A 21,146-nucleotide genomic window follows, 5' to 3' on the forward strand; every position below is an offset into this window, starting at 1 on the left:
ATTAGCCGTTTGGCGGTTGCAACGCCCTGCTCCACTAGCCTCTGCTGCGTGCTAGGGGAACTGTATTCGTCAGAGACATTGTTTGCGTAAGGAGCCTCGTTTCTCCCCTTTCCGCCGTGACACGCCTTGCTGACCTACTTATTCTCGCAGCAAGTCCAATCGCCTCGAAATATAGCGTGTCGTCGATGGAATGCTCACCATAGTCCATTCTAAGGTCATTAATGGCACTATCTGGATCTTCTAGAAGCTGAGACTAAAAGACTCGCAAACAGACCTGCTCTTCATCGGCACCTAGCGCTCTGAGTACTTCACGCCAGCTTAGAACCCGCAAACCTCCCAGCTCGACACAATAGACCCCTTCAAGGATCCAGGCAAACATCACATGCGCGAGTCCTTGAGCCACAACCGATGTCTCGTCGACCGAAAAGGCTATCATCATCAGCTATCAAAAAAAAAAAAACTTTCCCCTGCCAGTTACCGGGGATTGTATATCATTCGCCTATTACGCCCCTAAGGACCACCTTTCAACCATTGCAGAATAAGAATTCTTTGTCGTCTGGGCAAATGGCCTAAATATTGAGGTCAGGAGAGCCCGGAGTGGCGAGACAGTGTGTATAGGGTAGACAGCAACGAGACTTGTGACGGCGGGGCTCAGCACCTACTGCCGCTACACCACACCTTCCAAACGGATGCCAGAATTGCAAGCTGCCAAGCTGCAATCTGTAGTAGGTTATAGTATGGTCACGCACTCGTAGGCCTGCCCACAGCGTCGATAGTGATGATGGTGACGAGGGTAGTGTAGAGAATAAGGAAGGCGGTGGCTGGGAGGCACGCAAAGAAGAAGAGGATAATGTGCGGTGACCATCTGACTCTGTTGTGCGGAAATTGAACTCTAAGACGGTTTCCCTGATGCTAAATGCGCCCGAAGAGGGTGGTTCTGCTTCATGGTCAGCACTCGTACGCCTGCCCACAGCGCTTACGTTGATGTGCGGTGACAATCTGACTCTATTGTGCGGGAAATTGAACTCCGGAACAGTTTCCCTGACGCTAATCCCATAGCTGAAGAGCGTGGTTCTACTTCATGCCCATAGCTGAAGAGTGTAGTTCTGCTTCATGCCTATAGCTGAAGTGATTCTGCTTCATACCCACTGTCACGGCCACCACCGTAGACCCCTCTATGCAGCCGACTCCTCCATGCAGCTGACCCCGCACTAGCCCCAATCGGGAATGTAGGTCCTGGCACCCAAAAAGCAGCGTGGGCCCGTGCGCTGCCCCGCTCCCACAACAAGCCTGCACACGAACAACTATTACGTAATAATGCCTTCCTGACCGAATTTTGCCACCAGCTTTGAAACCAACAACGCCTCAAACAAGGCCGAAACGATGATCGGCCCAAATAGAGGCCTACATTGTGGCCGAAATATCGGTCTTCTGTTCGAGGGATAAATAAGGCATTCCTTTCCTCTTTTGTTTTCCCAAAACAGATTAGAGCGAAAGACACTTCAATTTAAGCTGTTTTTGTGCGCAACAGCTGGCGCTTAGCGAGCCGAACCAGAGAAGAGAGCCACCAGCAACTTCGCAAGACACAAAAAAACTACGAAGCAAAGAGGAAACGCATTTCTTAATTCTATTCCTACTCACTCTCAATTCCATTCCTGCTCACTCTCGAATTCCGGCCTTCAGACACTGCACATCACTAGGCGCAATAGTAAATGGCGTCTGCTCCCCGTCTCCGAGTTCCGCCCAAGGAGCCAGAGGCGCGCAAATGGCGGGGAATAGAAGACGACGCATCCGGGTCCGGGTCCGGTGAGGCAGGACGCCCGGCTCTTCTCTCGTTTAATAAGATGCCGGAATGGTTTCAACACGACAACAACAAGTGGATTCTTCACGGTTACCGGCCCATATCGGGCTCGGTTCGCGCCTCGTTCCGCAGTTGGTGCCATCTCCACAACGAGACGGTCAACATCTATTCCCATCTCGTTCCAGCCGTTGTCTTCCTCCTCGGCGAGTGGTATATCTTGCAGTACCTTGCTGGCAAATATTCCAGAGTTACTAGCACCGATTTTGTTGCTTTCTCATTCTTCATGCTTACGGCGACCATTTGCTATGCATCTTCGGCTCTTTATCATACTTTGATGAACCACTCTCGCACCGTGGACCATTTCTGCCACCGACTAGATATGCTCGGTATAGGGATCTTCATAGTCGGTGACATTGTCTTGGGAGTATATATAATCTTTTGGTGTGAGACTACGCTACGCAATATTTATTGGTCTATGGTTAGTTGATCTCCATATGCTCAGCCTTTTCTGTCCCAGGACTGGTAATCGAATCTAACACCGTCCTTGTCGGTCAATAGATTGGGGTTTTCGGGGCATTGACCATCATCACGAACATGCATCCCAAGCTCCAGAGCCACAAGTATCGCCCCATGCGGACACTAGCGTTTGTGGCGACTGGCATGTCCGTTGTGGCGCCCTTGATTCATGGGCTCGATACATTCGGGCTAGACCTGATGAAAAAAAAAGCCTTCACCTATACTATGGTGGCAAAGATAGGCTGCCTTCTATCTGGAACCGCGCTTTATGTAGTGAGTCTCCCATTTTGTCTATACGGAAGAAGAATTGATCCTAATACACATGATTGGAAAGATGAGGTTTCCCGAAAGTTGGTGGCCTGGAAAGTTCGACATGTGTAGCTCCCACTCATTCATGCACATCCTAGTGGTCTGCGCCGCTGTTATCCAGATGATGGGGTATCTGGGAGCCTTCGACTATGCTTACTCGAATATTACCTGCTCGGCCTCTTGAGTTACTACCTCTTGTAGAGCCTCTAACCACCGGGACAAGCGGCGACCTTCCAACCTAGGTAGCGCTGTTGGCCTAGGTAGCGCTGTTGGAGATTCTGGCAGCAAGGTGCTTTTGGGAGCCAGGAATGTTGACATTCATAACGAAGGAGAGAATATTCACTCCAGGGCCCTAGGTTCGTCAGTAATGGTTCGGAACGCTTAGGATTGAGGGCGTGGCAGTGTGTCAGTGGTCTGTTGTAAGGAAAGGACACCCCAAACACCAGCCGCGCGCACAGGGTGCGCGCTCACCACCTGTTACCAACTGGCCGGAACACTGCCAGTTGGCACAAGCCACTACGCCACGCCACGGCGCCCCGGGCCTGAACCCCTGAGCACGTATATAAACAGTGGCCCTCGCCTACCTTCCTTTGCGAGGGCCAGGTTGAAGTCTCACACCAATACTACTCATTGCTCGCCCACCTTCTTACCTGCATTGTGACCACCTTGATCCGGCGTACCTGCCTTCTCTTACATCTGTTTTGTTATGGCAACGTCATAAGGTTCTTTTCCGGGAGAGATACAAGGGGATCAGCATGTGCCTTGCCGGCTGCTAGTGCCCGCCCTCCTAGCCTCTCCTCTTCTTGGCTGGAATATCCTGCCCTTAGTGTTCAATTGTGACGAACCTGGTTCGTACTGGACCAGCTGCAGGAAGCGGGCGCCTCAGGCATGACTGGGGACCCCGCTCGTCGCTTGAGCCAGTCAGACGGTGCCCGGTGCCAAGAGGGCTCTTGGCACCAGGCAAACGGAAGGACGGCCAATCAGAGGTGGCCCGGTGCCAAGAGGGGTCTTGGCACCAGGCAAATGGCCCGGCACGCTAGCAGTGCCCGGTGCCAGGCAGCTCCTTCCTGCCGGGCAAGTAAGAGCTGTGCTCTTACTGGCCCGCCACAATTAGATAAATACAATGACCGTGTCCACGGTCTTAGATAGTTCTTGCTTGGTTCTTCAAGCAAGCAATACACATTCACTGCACTCATACACTTTGAGTGGCATTCCGATTTGACTGTATTACCCGTGCGATAGGAGCTTGCCCTTTGTTCTATCTTCATAATTACCAACCCCAGCATTCTGTGGAGCCCGTGCTCCCTTACAGACAGACGACCCTAACAGTCGAGTGGTTTGTAATAGGCGGCTCTGGCTGCTTGAGGGCCAGTTTGGTGGACGGGTCCTCACAGTAACGATTCTCCTCGAAGACGCTATGTTACGATCCTGGTTCAGGCGCGCAGGAGGCTGCACGGAGCCTCCCACTATTGGCTGACGCAAGGAAGTGGGGTAGTTCCCCACTCCGCTCAAGTGCAGCCAATAACGGGGCGGTCAGTACGATCAGCATGGTCAGGGCGATCAGTGGGGGAACTGATCGCGCTGAGCACACTGACCGCACTGAGCTCACTGATCACCTAGGACCAACTCTCTGATTGGTCCGCCTTAGATAGATATATACGACGACCGTAGCCACGGTCTCAGATAGTTCTTGCTTGGTTCTTCAAGCAAGCAATACACATTCACTGCACTCATACACTTTGAGTGGCATTCCGATTTGACTGTATTACCCGCGCGATAGGAGCTTGCCCTTTGTTCTATCTTCATAATTACCAACCCCAGCATTCTGTGGAGCCTGTGCTCCCTTACAGACAGACGACCCTAACAGTCGAGTGGTTTGTAATACGCTAGTATCGATGATCTGGTACTCCGTGTCTTCCTTTATCCGCCTGGCGTTCTCTTTGATGAGATCGTCGTAAGGGAAAGCCTTTTGCGGGTATTTATAGAGAAATTTCATATATGAATGCTATTGATTGTAAGCCCCTGCCGTTTCCTATTAGTTTGCGGGGAGTCTTATCGTCTGCGTCGGTGTTACGATCCTGGTTCAAAGGTGCAGAGGGCGCTGCCCGCCTTCTGTGGATTGGCTGGAACAGCATTTAAGGTGGGGGGCTCTCGCTCAAAGGTGCATCCAATGAGGGAGTGCTCAGTGGGGCCATTGCCGAGAGCCACTGAGCGCACTAAGCGGGGAGCTCAGTAGGCTCAGTGCCGGAGACCCACTGAGCGCACTGAGCGGGGAGCTCAGTAGGGATCAGTGCGTCTAGGAACTGAGCACGACTGAGCATGTGAGTCAGGAACTCTGATTGGTCCTCCTTAGATAGATATATACGACGACCGTAGCCACGGTCCCAGATAGTTCTTGCTTGCTTCTTCAAGCAAGCAATACACATTCACTGCACTCATACACTTTGAGTGGCATTCCGATTTGACTGTATTACCCGTGCGATAGGAGCTTGCCCTTTGTTCTATCTTCATAATTACCAACCCAGCATTCTGTGGAGCCCGTGCTCCCTTACAGACAGACGACCCTGACAGTCGAGTGGTTTGTAATAGTCGGTTATAAGTTAGCCTCGAGGTCAATTGAGTTTCTAGGTACGGGGACTGAGCTTACCGGTGTGTTATCTAGATGGAAGTGGGGCTCTTTGATACTCTCGCCATGGTTGCCTTACAGGTTGGACCAACCAAACAGCCTCTCCTTGAGGAAAGAGCTAAGGGCAGTCAGTAAGCTGTTCCGTTACAGTATTGAAATTGGCTGTTGGTGGGGTCGTAATCCTTCTCGTTCCAGAACGCAAAGGCAATGTTTTAGAGCCTACATATATCACAGACGCCGGCAATGCCATCTTCGCCCCACCGGTATGTGCGTGATCGGGCGTAGTTGTGTAGAAAGTCTACCGGATAACCGTGGTGAGATATATACAAGGACGGAAGGGGTCGGGTCGGGTGGGGGGAACATACGACTCTAAGCGTCACTATCAGCGCTATAATCCTCTCTTATTATCGCCCATTGTCTCTCGGATATATAGGGGCCCCACTTCTTCCAGTATTTGACGCGGTTACGGTCCTCCTTGAGCCTCTTCTCTTCCTCGGCGAGGTACTCGTGGTTGTCGAAGACGACCATAGCGGCGGCGGCAGCTGTGCGCGAGAAACTGCGATAAACGTTGGGTTGTATGCGGGCGATGAGTGTTGCGGGTTGCGTGCCACGATCGATCTATGAGATCGACGATCTTTTTTCTCGGAGCAGCTCTAACCAACGTTAAAAGCTTAGAGACGGTACTCGGGTTAGCGACCAAACCGAGCGTTGTCAAGCGGCGAGGTAAGTCCCTATCTACTTCTTGCCACAAACACTCAAGGTAGCCAGTATAGAGCGCCTCACCGCTTAGATTCCAATGGCTAAGAAAGCGAAACCTAATAATTAATAATAGGCGAATAGTAGACAAGTTATCTTGAAACGCTGCCCTACCGAACCTCAAAGTTGTGTCTCCGGCAAAATGTTGGGCGAACGGGCGGCGAGGGTAGCGTAGTAGGTGGTTGGCTGTGGAGGGGTCACTCGCATGTGTTGGTTAGAGGCTGGATTCTACCTTAGCAGGCGGCCCTGGGCGCTGACTCTCTTCCGTTCTCTTCTTAACGTGTGCAAGGGCCAAGAGTGGTGTAGCACAGTGCCAATACGTGCTGTCGTTGAACTGTCATGGCCCGTGCGCTTCCCAAACCCACTCAGGACAAGGTAAGGCGGGGGGCAGGTACGAAGGTACCTTCAGTATTTAAGCTGAGGTTTAGTCTGGCTGGCGGATTCTCCCTACTCCACCACTCACTTTGTGGCTTCCCATGGTCGCCAGGTCATTATTATTATATATGATATACGGAGACAGGGAACTGTCAACCTCTTATTGTGTTATACCGGTAAGCGAAAGGAGTACGGGTTAACCATTGTCAAAGCCCAGCGATGCATCTCCGCAATTGCACAGCCCGACCTTCTTTGGAATCTCCCTCTCAAACGCCGGCCTAACCTAACTAAATATGTTCAGCAGCTACTATCATTAACCGCCTATACGATTTGACCCGCCAAACATCATTATTTAATATTCTTATCTTCATTACTTCCCCCTTCACTCTACCACTGAGCCGCCAAGCATCGTTATCATAGCCTCAGCCGCCCGGACGGTTCTATATTCTAGGCCGTTCAAGTATCGGTTCTAGATGGCTTCACGCAGTATGGACGAGGGCGGGGTTGCCGCCATTGGCCCCAGCTCTACCTTCTTCAAGAAGTTTGACGACTATCCCTGGACCCGCGATCGCGCGTTCTTGGTAAGCTCAGAAGCACCAGCATAACCAACCCATGCCGGTAACATATTTATGCCCGCAAACGGCTAACTCATCACCCCTCCGTCACAGCAACGACTGGTCGCCATGCTCGGCCCCGTGAAGACCAACGGCAACGCGGCTAACAAGGAGAGGGCCCTGGGAATCACGCTGCAGGCCCGTATCTGGTGGTACCAGAGCCGCTTTGGCGTCTCCATTGACCGCGCCGCGTACGAGGCGTACGAGCTTTTTGAAGCCTTGTCTTCGGGACCAGATGCCGCCATTATCGCCAAAATCGAGGACATCCAGCAACGCATGGGCCAGGGAGGCGCTCTTCCGCCCAGCCCTGCGCAGGCCATGGGCAATCTTCCCGCCTGGCAGACCCAGGCTTTCCAGAAAGTCGATCTCGGCAAAAAGGCTGACGACGGCGTGAGTGGCAGCCGCCCCGACGGTGGCGCCCCGTATCCTGCCAACTTCCAGTCCATCATTGAGGCTGTCACCACTGGTAAACCAGTTCCTAGAGTCCGTGAGATTCCCAACACGGTTGTTCGGCAGGAGGTTTGTTCTACCCGCCTAGTCTCTTTCTTTTGTCGCCCCCTCAATCTTACTTCTCTCTCACACGATAAATATTATCAATCACCCTTTCTAACCTGCAATCAATATCTCCAGGGAGTCTACCCTATCGGCAAGATGAAGCCGCCTCTGAAGCCTTGGGAGAAAGCAAAGGGGGTGACCACGCCTGTCAAGCCTAGACAGAATGTCATCGACCAGGAGTTTCCCCCGGTGTGATGGCTCAGGTAGTTCTCCTGTTGGAAAAAACCTTGAGATTGTAGCTTTGATATGATAGGACAAAATAACGGATACCCGGATACTACTGATTTTACTGATGGGGGAGAAGAAACAAAGACAAGGCACAAAACCTAGATATGATTTCTTTGGTGTTTCTTTTCAGCCTTAGGGCTGTTCACATACGCATCATCATCAACAACAGGAGGAACATGTCTTATCGCAGCATCGTCTATGAGTGTTTAGTCAGCTCGAGTCTCTTGTTCATCTCTATCTTCTACTAGTTGAGACGGCAGTTTAATTAATCGGGTACCTAATTTACTCATCACCCAGGCTCATGTGCTATAATATTAAATAAAACGCTTCCTCCCAAAATAATACCAGACGCACATGTGTGAGCGATTAGACACTAGATGATTGCGTTGATCTAGTGGACTGAACCTATGATGTGGTTATGCTAGCATATTACATATCCTCCATACGGCCCAAACTTGGAACTGCTCCGGTACTCGGTCACCCTAAACGTCTCTTGCCAGCCACAATGCCATGGCTTCTTCCCGGAAGAGGTGCAAGAGGTGCCACCTCGGCAGCTTCTTTCTACCTAGCGACTAACAGCCGGCTGCAATGCCTGATTCGGCTGCATAGGAGGCAAGTACTTGGGCTGCTTAGTCGGCGGCCGGACGTCCTTGCCGCCCTCGGCTAACGAAATCAAGACCCCCCATCGTAACGAGAAAGTACGGATATACTTCTTCGCCCTCCCTTTTCTGTCCTCTCTGGCCGCCTTCTCTGTTCTCTTCTTCTTCTCTTGTCCGACCCCGATCTGCAAGCCTGTTTCATTCTTTCATTATCCTCATCCTTCGAGTCTTCCAGGCCGCCTTTGCGGTGGTGGTCCTGGGCCTTTCGGCCTTTGGTAGGTACTTAGCGCAACCTCTGATCGACGATTAACGGACGGCTTGGCCCGACTGACAATGGCAAACGTCTAGTCTCCAACTGGTATAATACCGACACCAAGACGTCGTCTCTGGCTCAGATCAACTTCTTGATCTTTGCTCCTCTTTGGTCGCTGCTCTCCATCGCATGCCTAGAAATGGTACCCAAGTTCTTGCCGCGGTGTGAGTAGACCCATTGGAACTCGGGTTTGGAAGTCGGGAGGGGGTGCTGACGATAACCCAGTATCGAATCCGTATGATGCCCTTGGACTCGAGACCACTAATGTGCTCTTCTAGTTTGCCGGGAGCGTTGGTCTGGGCGTCTTCATGAACGGCCTGCTATTCTGCCGCGGCGCCGTATGCAGCGCGGCCCAGGCCGACGTCGCCTTCTCGGCCGTTTTGATCTTTCAATGGGCCGCGACGGCCATTATCCCGGCCCTCGACGTGCTAAAGATGGGGTTTTGTCAGATTAGCCACATGCCAAGTCACGTGGTTGACCCCGGTCGTAGCGCCGATCCACCGCAGGGGAGGGGGGAGGCTGGTGCGCCACAACAGAAACTTCTAGAAGAACGGGCGAGAGCCAAGAATTGAAGGGACACACAAGAATACACACAATCGAACCTATCCAACCGTGCAACTGACTGAATCCAACAATTCGCAGTCAGATTCGCTACACAAGCCCTGTCACTACCGTTTGAGTCGCACGCACGGAAAGCTACGCCAATTACGACCAAAACGCCCAAAAAGAAGCGCAATGACAACCAACGCGACACAATCGACCGTGATCTTCAACGGCCCAGAGCATTGGCACGCTTGGGCTGATGCTCTCAATGCCAAGGCCACACAGGTCAACCTCTGGCAGTATTTTGAAGGCACGGAATGGCCGGAGGAGCCCACGCTTCCAGAACCAAGATACTTTGATCAAAATAGGACCACCACGACAAACTCCACGGTGGAAGACAACGACGACGAGGATGTGGAGACCCAGCTCCTACAAACAGAAGTCGATCGTATGCCACCGCCGCCGACCCACGGAATCCGCGATCTGAACAACGCCAACTACCCAAGGCTCCGTGGAGCGGCTCTCCAGAAACGACGGGAAAAAGACCAGCGTGTACGACAGGAACTGGCAGCACGACGGCACAATGCCGCGAGCCCGGCCAACGACAAGACCATCTTCTCCGAGAGAGGCAAGGAACAATACAACATGGCTGTAACGCGATACACACACGCGCAAAGACAATACGATAAGATCCAGAAGGAGGCTTCAACTCTACTAGACTGGACGTATAAGTCAGTCGCCCTTGAGTACACCCACCTGTTCCAAAACAAAGCCTGGTAGAGAGATACAAGGAACTGGGAGACTCCGCTGCCCCCTTTGCGAGGAAGGTCACGGAGGAGCTCCGCGGCGCCTACGAACAACACATGGTGGCATTTAAGAAGGCCGACAAGAAGGTGAACGAGTGGATCAAGAGATGGATGTATTTGTTGGCGAAGGCGAAGAACCACGACCTCTACGATATCACTGATCCAGAGAGATAGTGCTCCCACCTAGCCAAACGGCTCCGAGAGACTCAGCGAGGCGAGGCCTGGCTCCTCGGCGAGTTTGCAAGCTTGAGGCCCAAGATTGAGAACGGTCAGATGAGCGTTATCCAAGTAGCGGCCAAGATGCAGGTCTGCTTTGCAACCAACTCAGCCAACGAGAGAGCTGGAGAGAAGAGAAAATTCCAGGGCGTTTTTCCAAGCTACAACGGCACTAACAGCGAATTAACAGACTCCAAGACCCCAAAGAGAGAGAGCAGCACCCCGAGTCCGAGGGCGAAGCAGTCGCAGCCGTGGATCCAGCGCACGATCCTCACAAGGCCGCACGATCTAGAGTGTGGAGGAGTGTGATGTCTGCTCCAAGAACAGCCACAACGCAGAGAACTGTTACCACACGTACCCAGACAACCACCCAGACCTACCAGAGTGGTGGAACCACCAGAGTACCATCCACCAAAAGAGAGCAGTGGCACGACTTCTTAAGGTAGATCCCAGTCTTGCCGAGAGAGTTCGTAAGATTAAGGAGAACCGCGCAATGAGGTAACTAGCTACCTGTTTCGAATCCTTGTCGAAATGCGCAATAATGGGGGCATGCTCAGTTTGGTGTGGACCAATCAGGAGCGTCCCATGGAAAGAACCAATTAGGAGTGTCCCTGGGTCCCGAGGTTCGGGACCACTTAAGGTCGGGGACGCGGGACAGTGTCCCGCGCGCCCGGCGTCCCGAGACCGCAAGTCTCGGGACCACGGGCCAGTGGGACCATTGTTATTGGTTACAGTTAGATATATACGATGACCGTACCCACGGTCTTAGATAGTTCTTGCTTGGTTCTCCAAGCAAGCAATACACATTCACTGCACTCATATACTTTGGGTGGCATTCCGATTTGACTGTATTACCCGTGCGATAGGAGCTTGCCCTTTGTTCTATCTTCATAATTACCAACCACGGCATCCTGTGGAGCCCGTGCTCCCTTACAGACAGACGACCCTAACAGTCGAGTGGTTTGTAATACTACCCTCTTTGCTACGGAGGAAGTCTTCTACGCACTCATGATCAAGGCGGTCCCTTATCACATTGCCCCAAAAGAGAGATTACTCGCGTACGCAGCATTCAGCCTAGACACCTACCCTCTGAGCAAATCTACTCTCCTCGACTCTGGCGCGACTTTACACATCTTTAACAACCGTCGGAGATTCCACAACTACCGCCATGCAGTCCACGGCGAAGAAGTTGTCGCTGGCGACTCTCGGATCCGAATCCCTGGCTGGGGCACAGTAACGATCTTGATTACAAAGCCGGCAGGCCGAAAAACAAGGCTCATTCTCCCCGAAGTGGCCTACTGGGAAGGTTTCAACACCAACCTAGTATCTCTAAGGAGACTCAACCACCTCGGATACTACTTCAATAATAAGGACGACACTCTCCGGCGGCTCAAGAACAATCGTGCAATCGGCAAAGTTCTCAATCACTTTAACCAGTTTGTCCTAGAGTTTGTTCCTCTCACAGAGATGCCAGAGGCACACGACGGCGCGTTCTCTACACACAACTACACTTCATGGACTAGCCGGAAACCGAGCTGTGAGACTGGATTACTCTGGCATGGCAGACTCGGCCATCCAGGCGCAGAAGCGATCGCACACCTCCCTGTAGCCACCGAGGACGCCAAGATCCGTGGCCTAACCGGGTACAATTGCCCAGATTATGGTCAAGCGAAAGCCAAGCGCAAAATACGGCGTGTGACACGAGAGCCACCAAAAGGAGTGGGCGAGACAATCGCTATCGACTTCCTCGACCTCGCTCTAGATCCAGATGGATTGTCCTCCGTGATGCTATTCACTTGCCGAAAATCAAGCTGTGTTTGACGCCTATTTGACCGATCGCAAGATGCTTAGCACTCAACGCATAATTACTAAGTTCTTCACAATTGTCGAGAAACAACACGGACTAGTAGTGAAGAGGATTGAGACTGACAACGAGATCGTGAGAGCCAAAGCTATGGCGAGATTCTTTGCAGATCGAGGCGTAGTCGTGGAGCGCTCGGCACCAGACACACAAGCACAGAATGGCGGAGCCGAACGCTCAGGGAGTGTGATAAAGTTGAAGGCGAGAGCGATGAAGATGGCTGCTTGCTTTCCGCACTACCTTTGGGTAGAGATCTTCAAGGCCGCAGTCCATCTGTTTAACAGAACGGCGAGAAGGAGTCTCAACTAGCAGACTCCGTACGAAGTTTTCCACACAGCTGTCGCGCGCATCTCAGGCAACAAGACCGGATTAAAGAAGCCCAAGCTGCACCACCTGCGCAACTATGGTAGCCGAGCGTATGCGATGACGCCAGACGCCCTCAAGAAGGAGAACAGACTAATGATGTTGAAGCCAAATGCCTGGATAGGCTACTTTATCGGCTACGATAGTACTAATATCTACAGGATCTGGAATCTTAAGACTAATAAAGTGATTAGAACTCGAGATGTGACTTTTGACGAAGACAATCTCTTTGACGGCGATATTAGCAAGTTCAAGGACGATCTCTGCGAAGTCACACTCCCGCAGATGTACCAGATCTTAGAGGACTGCGAAGTCCAAGAAGAAGAAGCAGACTCTCCTGCAGCGATATTTACACAGCACGACTTCCAAACTCAAGAAGAAGATGAGGAAGAGCTGATCCTTGACGAGATCGTCGTTCGAACATTAGTACAGAGGAGTCAAGATTTACAGCAAGTAGTCGAAGTTGAGCACGCACACTCTGGAACCTCCGTAGTTGAGAATGAGTGCCATCTATCTGAAACCTTTGAATCCGAGGCAGACATCTCTGAACTTATAGAGGCAGAGTCTACAAAAGAAGTGGAGATGGAACGCGAGAACGAGTACGAGACTGGCCCCCTCTACTCAGCTTATTGCGCAAGCCAACTCCTACCACCTGGATCAAATCAACCACACGCAACGGATCTGTCAGCGGCAGCCTTCACAACGATAGAGCTCAGTGAACAAGATACACACGCGATGCCTCAAGGCGAGACCTGGAGAGCAGCGTTCAACGCAGGCAGAGCAGCCACAACCATTGGAGATCACCACGGCGAGGAAGTCAGTCGATGGCATCTCTATAAAGAGTTAAACCATCTGCGACTTAGCCTACGAAGGCGTAGGCAACTGGCACGCTGCGAGGTAGCCATGATGGCTGAGACTAACGCGAAGAACCATCCCACTACAATTAAACCAAGAGCTAACGGCAAGTATCACAGGCGAGATCTGCCACCTGCACCAATTAGTTTTGGTCGTATGTGCGCACACCCACTCGAGATCTGGTTCCGAGCCGCCATAGCCGACCATTTGCAGAGCCATCACGAAATGCAGTCGTTTGAAGAGGTCCACGTCGCCTCTACCAAGGGCGAGCAGATCCTCGATTGCAAGTGGGTTTATACCTACAAGTTCGACAAAGACGGGTACCTCATCAAGACGAAGGCACGGGTTGTCGTACGTGGAGACCAACAAGCGAGAGGAGACGTAGAGAATACGTACGCCTCGACCCTAGCCGGCAGATCATTCCGCACCCTCATGGCGATAGCAGCACGATTTGACTTCGAACTGATCCAGTACGACGTTGTAAACGCTTTCGTTCACGCCAAAATGCCATACGATGTGTATATGCGGATGCCGTACGGGTTCGAGCGGCAAGACCGAGTCCTCAAGCTCAACAAGGCCCTCTATGGATTGAGAGAGTCACCACTCCTACGGCAGAAGTTATTCAACCAGGCGCTCAGAGAGGCTGGCCGCGAGCCAGTCAAGCACGAGCCGTGCTGCTGGGTTCGAAACGGAGTCATCATCTTCTTCTATGTTGATGATATCGTGGTTGCGTTCAGAGAAGAGAAGAGAGCCGAGGCGACCAATCTCGTGGTACACCTACGCAGTCGGTTCGCGCTCCAAGGAGGAGACGAAGTCCAGTGGTTCCTCGGAGTCGCAGTAATCCGAGACAGAGTCAACAGGACCATCTACCTCTCACAAGCTGAATACATACGCAAGATGGAGAGATTCCTCGTCAATAGAACCGACCGCAGGGTACACAAGACACCGATGGCGGCCGGAGAACTCCTCGCATTCTTAGGAGCGGCATCACGCTAAGAGACCTAACACTACCAAAGAATCGTCGGAACCGTTCTGTACGCCGCAGTAATCACCAGACCAGACGTAGCATTTGCAGCCTCTCGGCTCGCAAGGCACAACCTCAACCCAGGTCCACTGCACCTCAAAGCGGCGGAGCGAGTAGTCGAATACCTCTTAGTAACGGCAAACCACGCCCTCAAGATTGCAGTTGGCGACAGTCTCGATACCTGGACCGATGCCTCATTCGCCGATAACACCGTAGATCGCCGCAGCTCACAAGGTTACGTGACAACGCTGTTCGGAGGAGCAGTAGGATGGAAAGCCAACAAGCAGGACACAGTAACAACCTCGACAACCATAGCGGAACTGATGGTACTATCGCAAGGCACGAAGGAATCGCTCTATTCGCTACGATTGATCCAGGAGATCGGAGTCCAACTCGACGAACGGCATGTCTAGATCTGGTGTGACAACACGCAAACTATCTGACTCGTCACCCAAGACGTGGCGATCTTCACTACCAAGTTGAGGCACGTGGATATCCACAATCACTGGCTACGCGAGAGAATCGAGAGACGTGAGGTACGAGTGGATTACGTGCCAACGAAGGAGCAAGTTGCAGATGGCCTCACGAAGGCGCTGGCAGAGCCAGACTTTGAGCGTTTCAGAGAGCTAATTGGAGTGGTGGACATCTCTGAACCACTACAACGGCGGCAGGCCACGCTGAGGAGGATCAGTAACGAAGATGTGCAAGCTTTGGAAGACTTGATCAAAGGAGGAGAAGCAGAGTTGCCTGTTCTGGAAGTCTGAATAGCCTCAATAGGTCCAGCCAACCGCCTAGCAACGGCATTTAGCTAAGGGGGTGTGTCAGATTAGCCACATGCCAAGCCACGTGGTTGACCCCGGTCGTGGCGCCGATCCACCGCAGGGGGGGGCTAGTGCGCCACAACAGAGACTTCTAGAAGAACGGGTGAGAGCTAGGAATTGAAGGAACACACAAGAATACACACAATCGAACCTATCCAACCGTGCAACTGACTGAATCCAACAGGTTTCGCAAGCCCCGGGCCGCGGCATCCGCTGGCCCCATGATGAAAGAGCCCCTGCCTTAATTCACAAACTGGATGCAAAGAGGCTGCTGCCGCCGTACCAGGACCATGACTGGTACTCAACAACCGATGAGGCGTTTCCGTTGCAACCCCGCGCCTACTCGAGCAGGCTATGGGTGGCTTGGGGCTGCCGCGGCAGATCTTTAGTGCCGTCGTCGTTCCCTCCCGGATCTTGAGGCGCGGTTGGTGTTGCTGCCGGCTACCGCGAGCTTGGCAATAGCGAAGACTGGGTTTTTATTGATTTGAGAGACGAGGTCGCCCCCTTGGCCGCCACGGCACATCGTGCATAGAGCATGGGCTCGCGCTGGTGAGAAGGGGAAGAAGAGGAGAAGAAGCCAACCTTTTCTGCTTGGTCTTGCTTCTACTTGTCGTTAGCGGCAAGCCCAACTTCGGAATCGCTTTAGTTCCAACCAAGTTAAGGTGTAGCAGGACGTTAGAGGTCGGCTCTAATTGACTTAGCTCCCACTCTAGATTCTGTGGCGGGGTTACCCTGCACATGACTGGGTACGTGGGCATTAGCCCCGCCCTAGGGATTTCGCCCACACATGTAGTAGGGAGATTTCCTCCACGAATTAGCTAGCTAATGCACACATTTTTGTCCACCTACAACAGCTTCTCTCGTCGCGGTTACCATTGAACTGGCCAGCGACAAATAGTCGCGATCAGGTCATTTGCCGTGGGAAACCTTGAGTTTGCTGACGCGGCTACTACCCGACAATTCGCTAATTGCAATTGGTAACAGCTAATAAAGCCGGCGGCTCAGCAAACGAAGAAAGGGCGTCTAAGACAAACCGAAACGGTGATTTGCACCGACACCCTCCCCAGAGCCAAATTTGTTCAGTGGCTCTGCGAAGTGAGTTGCCTGTTGGCTAAGGCGGCCGCTTCCATTTCTTCCGCGGCACCTCGAAGCTGATCGTTGCGACAGGCTTGTGCAACTTGTTGGCCGGTTGTCTCCTGGCCATTGTGCAGCCTCCTGGCCACTCCGATCGCAGTTTCTGAAGCCTGAAACGTTTCCCCCGTTTGATGCTACCGCGCCGTAGCAGTTTGAAATAGCCCAGCCTGGATCAAGCAACGAGCTCTCTTCGCCGCTCTAGCCTCGGAATGTTGCTCAGGCGTGGCAAAAGCGGAGATATCAAGAAGCAGCAGGCTGCAAAAGAGCAGGAGCTCCAGCGCCAGCGCGATGCTTCTGTCTCCAAGTCTCTACCACGACTCCCAGTCCTCTACAATGGAGCACCTGCACCTCAACTAGGAATCGGTGGAGACTCCCGTCCCGATTCTCTTGCAATTGTATCTGGAAGAGCAGATCATTCGATTACAACCCCGCGGCTATCTATAGAGCCTTCTCACTCCATCATCAGCGTCCCTCCGATCCCCAATGGTGGGTTCGACCCCTACGCCGGAACGGGGAGCATGGCGCACCGGGGCCGATACAGCTATGCCAGCAGCGCCATAAGCACCATAAACAGTCCCAGAAGGGTTCGAAGAAGAAAGGACCCCGCGCCTTTCAAGTAGGTTGCGTCACGGCTCCTTTCTAGATCCCTTTTCCTCTTCTCTTTGTATTTGGGTCTAATTCAACTCACACCAGTATTCTGATTGTCGGCTCCACCAACTCTGGAAGGACGTTGTTTTTTGAATTCCTGAAGATTACACTGGCCCTGCCCGAGAAGAAGCGGTCAAAGAGCACCATTGAGCAGGATGAATACCCCAGAGTTTCCCTGTCGGGCACTTTCATCCCTCACTACCTCGAGACGGAGATCGATAACAAGCGTATCGGACTGACGCTTTGGGACTCTGAGGGCCTGGAGAAGAATGTCGTGGACTTACAGCTTCGCGAAATGGCGAGCTTTCTTGAGAGCAAGTTCGAGGATACCTTTAACGAAGAGATGAAGGTCGTGAGATCGCCTGGAGTACAGGATACCCACATCCATGCAGTTTTCCTTATCCTTGACCCAGCACGTCTCGACCGAAACATTGGAGCAACCAAGGCTGCCGCTGCCGCTAATCAGAAGAATGACGCAAAGAGCTACCCGCCTGCTCGCATTCTTGGAAGTCTGCATGAAGACTTGGACCTTCAGGTTCTCCGGATTCTGCAGGGCAAGACGACGGTGATCCCAGTTATTTCGAAGGCTGACACAATCACGACTAAGCACATGGACGTGCTCAAGAAGACAGTATGGGACAGTCTCAAGAAAGCAAGTCTCGATCCCCTCGAATCCCTTGGTCTGGATGAGGACAACTTCACTCGGGATTCTAGCAGAATTATCGAAGAGGACGAAGACCCGGAATCGGAACCCAGCGACGAGGATATCAACCCCGATGATGGCGATCTGCCTATTCAAGGACAGGAATTCTCACCTAGGGCCGAGAGGCTCTCGAGTAGTTCGGTTCGTCGTCATAAAGTCACAGACGATGGCTCAAGAGACGACGAGGTGCCTTTTATTCCCATGTTGATAATCAGCCCTGGCATCTACGAACCTGGAATTGTCGGGCGTCAGTTTCCCTGGGGTTTTGCAGATCCGAAAAATGAAAAGCATTGCGACTTCCTCCGCCTGAAGGATGCCGTCTTCAGTGAATGGCGCGGCGAGCTCCGCGAGGCCAGCAGAGAGCGGTGGTATGAGGGCTGGAGGACGAGCAGGCTCAAGCAGCGAGATGGATCTAAGGTCCGCCGATAAATCTGTGGGCATTGAGCAGGAGGTTGAGCGGGTCAGAAATCCTGTTTTCCGGTTTCGGCTTTAGTCCAAGATCCCTGAGAATAGCTGTTCTTTTTTGAACGTAGTTTGCAAACCAGAAAACAGACCGCCTGACGAGAAAACAAACGGCACACCCTACATGTGGCCATGCGATAATACGCAGCGAGAAAATAATCGGTACACTATTTTTCCTTTCCGGCTCTCGGGTCAACAAAACCTAAATCTGTGGCGACAATATCATACCCTATTGCTTTCCTTCGTTATGTTGACAGTCTATCTTACCGACCTTTCCCGACGCAGATTCTTACAACGAGTTTTTGAAACCTCGGTGAGGCTAATATTCTCTGGCCCAATGGAGATCTACTTGGCTTTTGGGAGGCGTTGGACGCATTTTATGTGGTAGCGGCGCTGAAGGAAAAGTCGGTCTCAAAAGAAACTTCAGCTTTTGTTCTCTTATGTAAACCATGTTACCTATCTTCGGACATGAATATCCCTTTTCTATCTTTCCATTCTCCCCTGCTGTCTTTTTTTATCCTTCTTGACAAGTTTGCCGAGATGGGGCGAGAATGTGTTTCCTAATAGCCTGGAGGCACTCCTGCTTTCCTCATCGTCTCCTATTTACTTCCTCGGTGGGGAACAGAATACCATTTCTTTCACATATGAATTATCTTTAGTTTTAGTTTAACGCTGCACGGATTACTATCCGGGCACGGCAACTGAAATGACATATATATTGACAAGTTTATTTCCACTGTGAACCTAATCATGCTTCACCTGATTCATATAGCAAGGGGCGTCAAATTCCAAACATGGTTCAACTCGCCCGAAAGCAAATGCTCAAAGTCGTTGTCAGGTACCATATGCATCAGCATCACGGCGGCTATTGTCTTATTCGGTATCTGATATTTGATATTCGCTACGAAAAAATGGGCGGTGCAATTAACTGTTCCTCCGCAACGACTGACTTGGCGTGACTCATCAAGGACAACCCGCAGCTGAAAGTAGACGAATGTTTTTTTAGTTTTGCAATAGAAAACGTGGTGGATTGCTCGAGATCTATCTGCCCGCAGGCCAAACATATGTGGGGGATAAACACGCGCGACTAATAACAAAAACCCGACTCCGAATGAGCCACGGCGAAAAGCAACCCTGTGTTGCCAGTTCACCATCTACTGCCCTGCTAGTTCACCACCTCCTGCGCTCCTCAGATGTCGTCCAAAGCTAACTTGATGTCCTCCACGCTTGCTCTATATCCCTAATAGAAGATGGCTACCACCCACTGGTGGAGGCGTATAAAGTCGCTATGGCTCGATAGCAAGAGAGAGGCCACCCGCTGGATATAGAAAACCCAATGTCCATCCTCCTCGACTCCCCACGCAATATGGAGCTGAGCGAGGTTATTGTCAATGGCCAGGCTGTAGCAGTAATTGAGGACATATCTATCGAGTCCGGCATCTCTAACTCTCGTATTGAGTTGGTTGATAGCCTAGATACAAGCGGCCGAGGCGCCGGCACACTGGTTCGCCGCGACTCAGAGGCTTCCTCCAGTCCCTGCATCAGCCTTGAACTCGACGACCAAGAAGGGGAACAAGAGGTCCAAGGACGCCTCTGCGTAGTCTTCAATCTCCTTATGGAGCCAGCGTAAAGTCGTCCGCTGTGGCAAAGTGAAAGTGGGTACGGCATGATAACCATAGAGCAGGTCAGGGCGTGGCTGTGTGCATCAGCGGGAAAGATACAGTCTCTGAAGAAGTCACAGACCTCGAACTCCATACATCCATTACTGAGCCTTTCCAGTTTGTGGACAGCCTCGACCGCAACCTCGGGGGAGAGCTCAGGCATCTGACGCATGATGGAGCCCATATAATTGAAATGGTGGCTACGGAATCGGGAAGCTGGTTGTCCGAAAGCCGGAATATGATGCCGCTGCGCCTAAGGCAGTGGTGGCGGTAGCCTGGGTGGCTGACCCTCTCCATATCGCCGTCGTCGTTGCCCTCGTCCTTCTCGTCAGAAATGAAGTTTACCGTATTACCACGGTCGACGCACTGGTGTTGAGCAAGCCTGGGACGTCGTGGCCACTCCATGTTGGCTGCCATGTTGGTATTTGTATTTGGCAAGACCTGTCTGTCGGAGTCAGTGTGAGACAGGCGTCGCAAGGACAGGGGAACAGACAGGCGTCGCAAAGAGAAGAAGAGACAGGCGTCGTAAGGGCAGGGGTGGTGTCTTACTTGGTGCGGCTGAGACTTGTTGCGGCTGAGACTTGTTGCGGCTTTGTTCTAGTTTTGGTGACGGGCGGCAAAGCCGACGGCGGTTTTGGCGACGGGCGACAAAGTGCGGAATACGGCGAAGCGGAAGACGCCGAAACGCCGGCGCAGGCAGGCGAGTTGTATTAACGTTGACGCCCACGTTCTGTTAACGTTAACGCCAAGTTCTGTTGTTTCCACGTTGACGCCCAAGTTCTGTTTTCCACGTTGACGCCCAAAACGAGGTCACCTTTATGTTGACGGGATTGGGCGAGGCATATTTGGAAAACAAGGCCACTTGTTGGTAGTTGTTCAGAAACCAAGCCGTGTTTTCCGCTCGACGCTGCTGTAAGGAAAAGGACACCCCAAACACCAACTGCGCGCACAGGGTGCGCGCCCACCACTTGTCACCAACTGGCTAGAACACTGCCAGCTGGCATACGCTACGCCGTGGCGCCACGACCGCAGACTGATGCCCGGGCCGAACCCCTGAGCAGGTATATAAACAATGGCCCTCGCCCATCTTCCTTTGCGAGGGCCAGGTTGAAGTCTTACACCAATACAAGTCATTGCTCCCCTACCTTCTTGCCTGCATTGTGACCACCTTGATCAGGCGTACCTACCTTCTCTTACACTCGGGCTCTACCTTACTTGAAATCTTTTTCTAAGATTCTACTAACCGCTTTATTCCAGGCTTTTCTCCTCTAGCAATTTGCCTCAGGCGCTAGTAAAGTAACCATGCTCTTCTTTTCTCTTTTTAATTTTCTCTACATATGATGAAAACCTCTATAAC

At 52.1% G+C, this 21,146-nt stretch overlaps 8 protein-coding genes across 8 annotated transcripts; 6 read left to right on the forward strand and 2 right to left on the reverse strand.

Moving 5' to 3' along the window:
- Positions 1-1,712: 1,712 nt before the first annotated feature.
- Positions 1,713-2,810, forward strand: B0T26DRAFT_744239 (hemolysin-III related-domain-containing protein; the record flags this gene model as incomplete). The annotated part of the gene is made up of 3 exons (XM_060444386.1): positions 1,713-2,279; positions 2,360-2,590; positions 2,652-2,810. The coding sequence occupies 3 exons, from the start codon at positions 1,713-1,715 to the stop codon at positions 2,808-2,810; spliced, it is 957 nt and encodes a 318-aa protein (XP_060290194.1).
- A 2,654-nt stretch (positions 2,811-5,464) lies between these two features.
- B0T26DRAFT_744240 (uncharacterized protein) lies at positions 5,465-5,780 on the reverse strand (the record flags this gene model as incomplete). Its single annotated transcript, XM_060444387.1, has 2 exons — positions 5,465-5,550; positions 5,633-5,780. The coding sequence occupies 2 exons, from the start codon at positions 5,778-5,780 to the stop codon at positions 5,465-5,467; spliced, it is 234 nt and encodes a 77-aa protein (XP_060290195.1).
- A 698-nt stretch (positions 5,781-6,478) lies between these two features.
- On the forward strand, positions 6,479-7,747 carry B0T26DRAFT_806935 (uncharacterized protein; the record flags this gene model as incomplete). Its single annotated transcript, XM_060447213.1, has 4 exons — positions 6,479-6,559; positions 6,688-6,964; positions 7,052-7,516; positions 7,628-7,747. The coding sequence occupies exons 2-4, from the start codon at positions 6,857-6,859 to the stop codon at positions 7,745-7,747; spliced, it is 693 nt and encodes a 230-aa protein (XP_060290196.1). The 5' UTR covers positions 6,479-6,559; positions 6,688-6,856.
- A 538-nt stretch (positions 7,748-8,285) lies between these two features.
- B0T26DRAFT_744242 (uncharacterized protein) lies at positions 8,286-9,238 on the forward strand (the record flags this gene model as incomplete). Its single annotated transcript, XM_060444388.1, has 6 exons — positions 8,286-8,310; positions 8,607-8,654; positions 8,728-8,856; positions 8,918-8,969; positions 9,039-9,136; positions 9,183-9,238. 6 exons carry the CDS (start codon positions 8,286-8,288, stop codon positions 9,236-9,238), a joined length of 408 nt encoding a protein of 135 aa, XP_060290197.1.
- Positions 9,239-9,427: 189 nt separating this feature from the next.
- Positions 9,428-10,215, forward strand: B0T26DRAFT_681025 (uncharacterized protein; the record flags this gene model as incomplete). The annotated part of the gene is made up of 2 exons (XM_060440590.1): positions 9,428-9,966; positions 10,008-10,215. The coding sequence occupies 2 exons, from the start codon at positions 9,428-9,430 to the stop codon at positions 10,213-10,215; spliced, it is 747 nt and encodes a 248-aa protein (XP_060290198.1).
- Positions 10,216-10,801: 586 nt separating this feature from the next.
- On the forward strand, positions 10,802-10,988 carry B0T26DRAFT_730978 (uncharacterized protein; the record flags this gene model as incomplete). The annotated part of the gene is made up of 1 exon (XM_060443029.1): positions 10,802-10,988. A coding segment is annotated over one exon (187 nt), but the record flags the coding sequence as incomplete, so codon positions are not given.
- Positions 10,989-16,524: 5,536 nt separating this feature from the next.
- B0T26DRAFT_756896 (uncharacterized protein) lies at positions 16,525-18,095 on the forward strand (the record flags this gene model as incomplete). The annotated part of the gene is made up of 2 exons (XM_060446174.1): positions 16,525-16,931; positions 17,009-18,095. The coding sequence occupies 2 exons, from the start codon at positions 16,525-16,527 to the stop codon at positions 18,093-18,095; spliced, it is 1,494 nt and encodes a 497-aa protein (XP_060290200.1).
- A 2,604-nt stretch (positions 18,096-20,699) lies between these two features.
- On the reverse strand, positions 20,700-20,923 carry B0T26DRAFT_730980 (uncharacterized protein; the record flags this gene model as incomplete). Its single annotated transcript, XM_060443030.1, has 1 exon — positions 20,700-20,923. A coding segment is annotated over one exon (224 nt), but the record flags the coding sequence as incomplete, so codon positions are not given.
- Between the last annotated feature and the right edge of the window lie 223 nt (positions 20,924-21,146).

The sequence above is a fragment of the Lasiosphaeria miniovina genome, assembly GCF_030549165.1.
Source record: "Lasiosphaeria miniovina strain SMH2392-1A chromosome Unknown B0T26scaffold_8, whole genome shotgun sequence".
NCBI lineage: Eukaryota > Fungi > Ascomycota > Sordariomycetes > Sordariales > Lasiosphaeriaceae > Lasiosphaeria > Lasiosphaeria miniovina.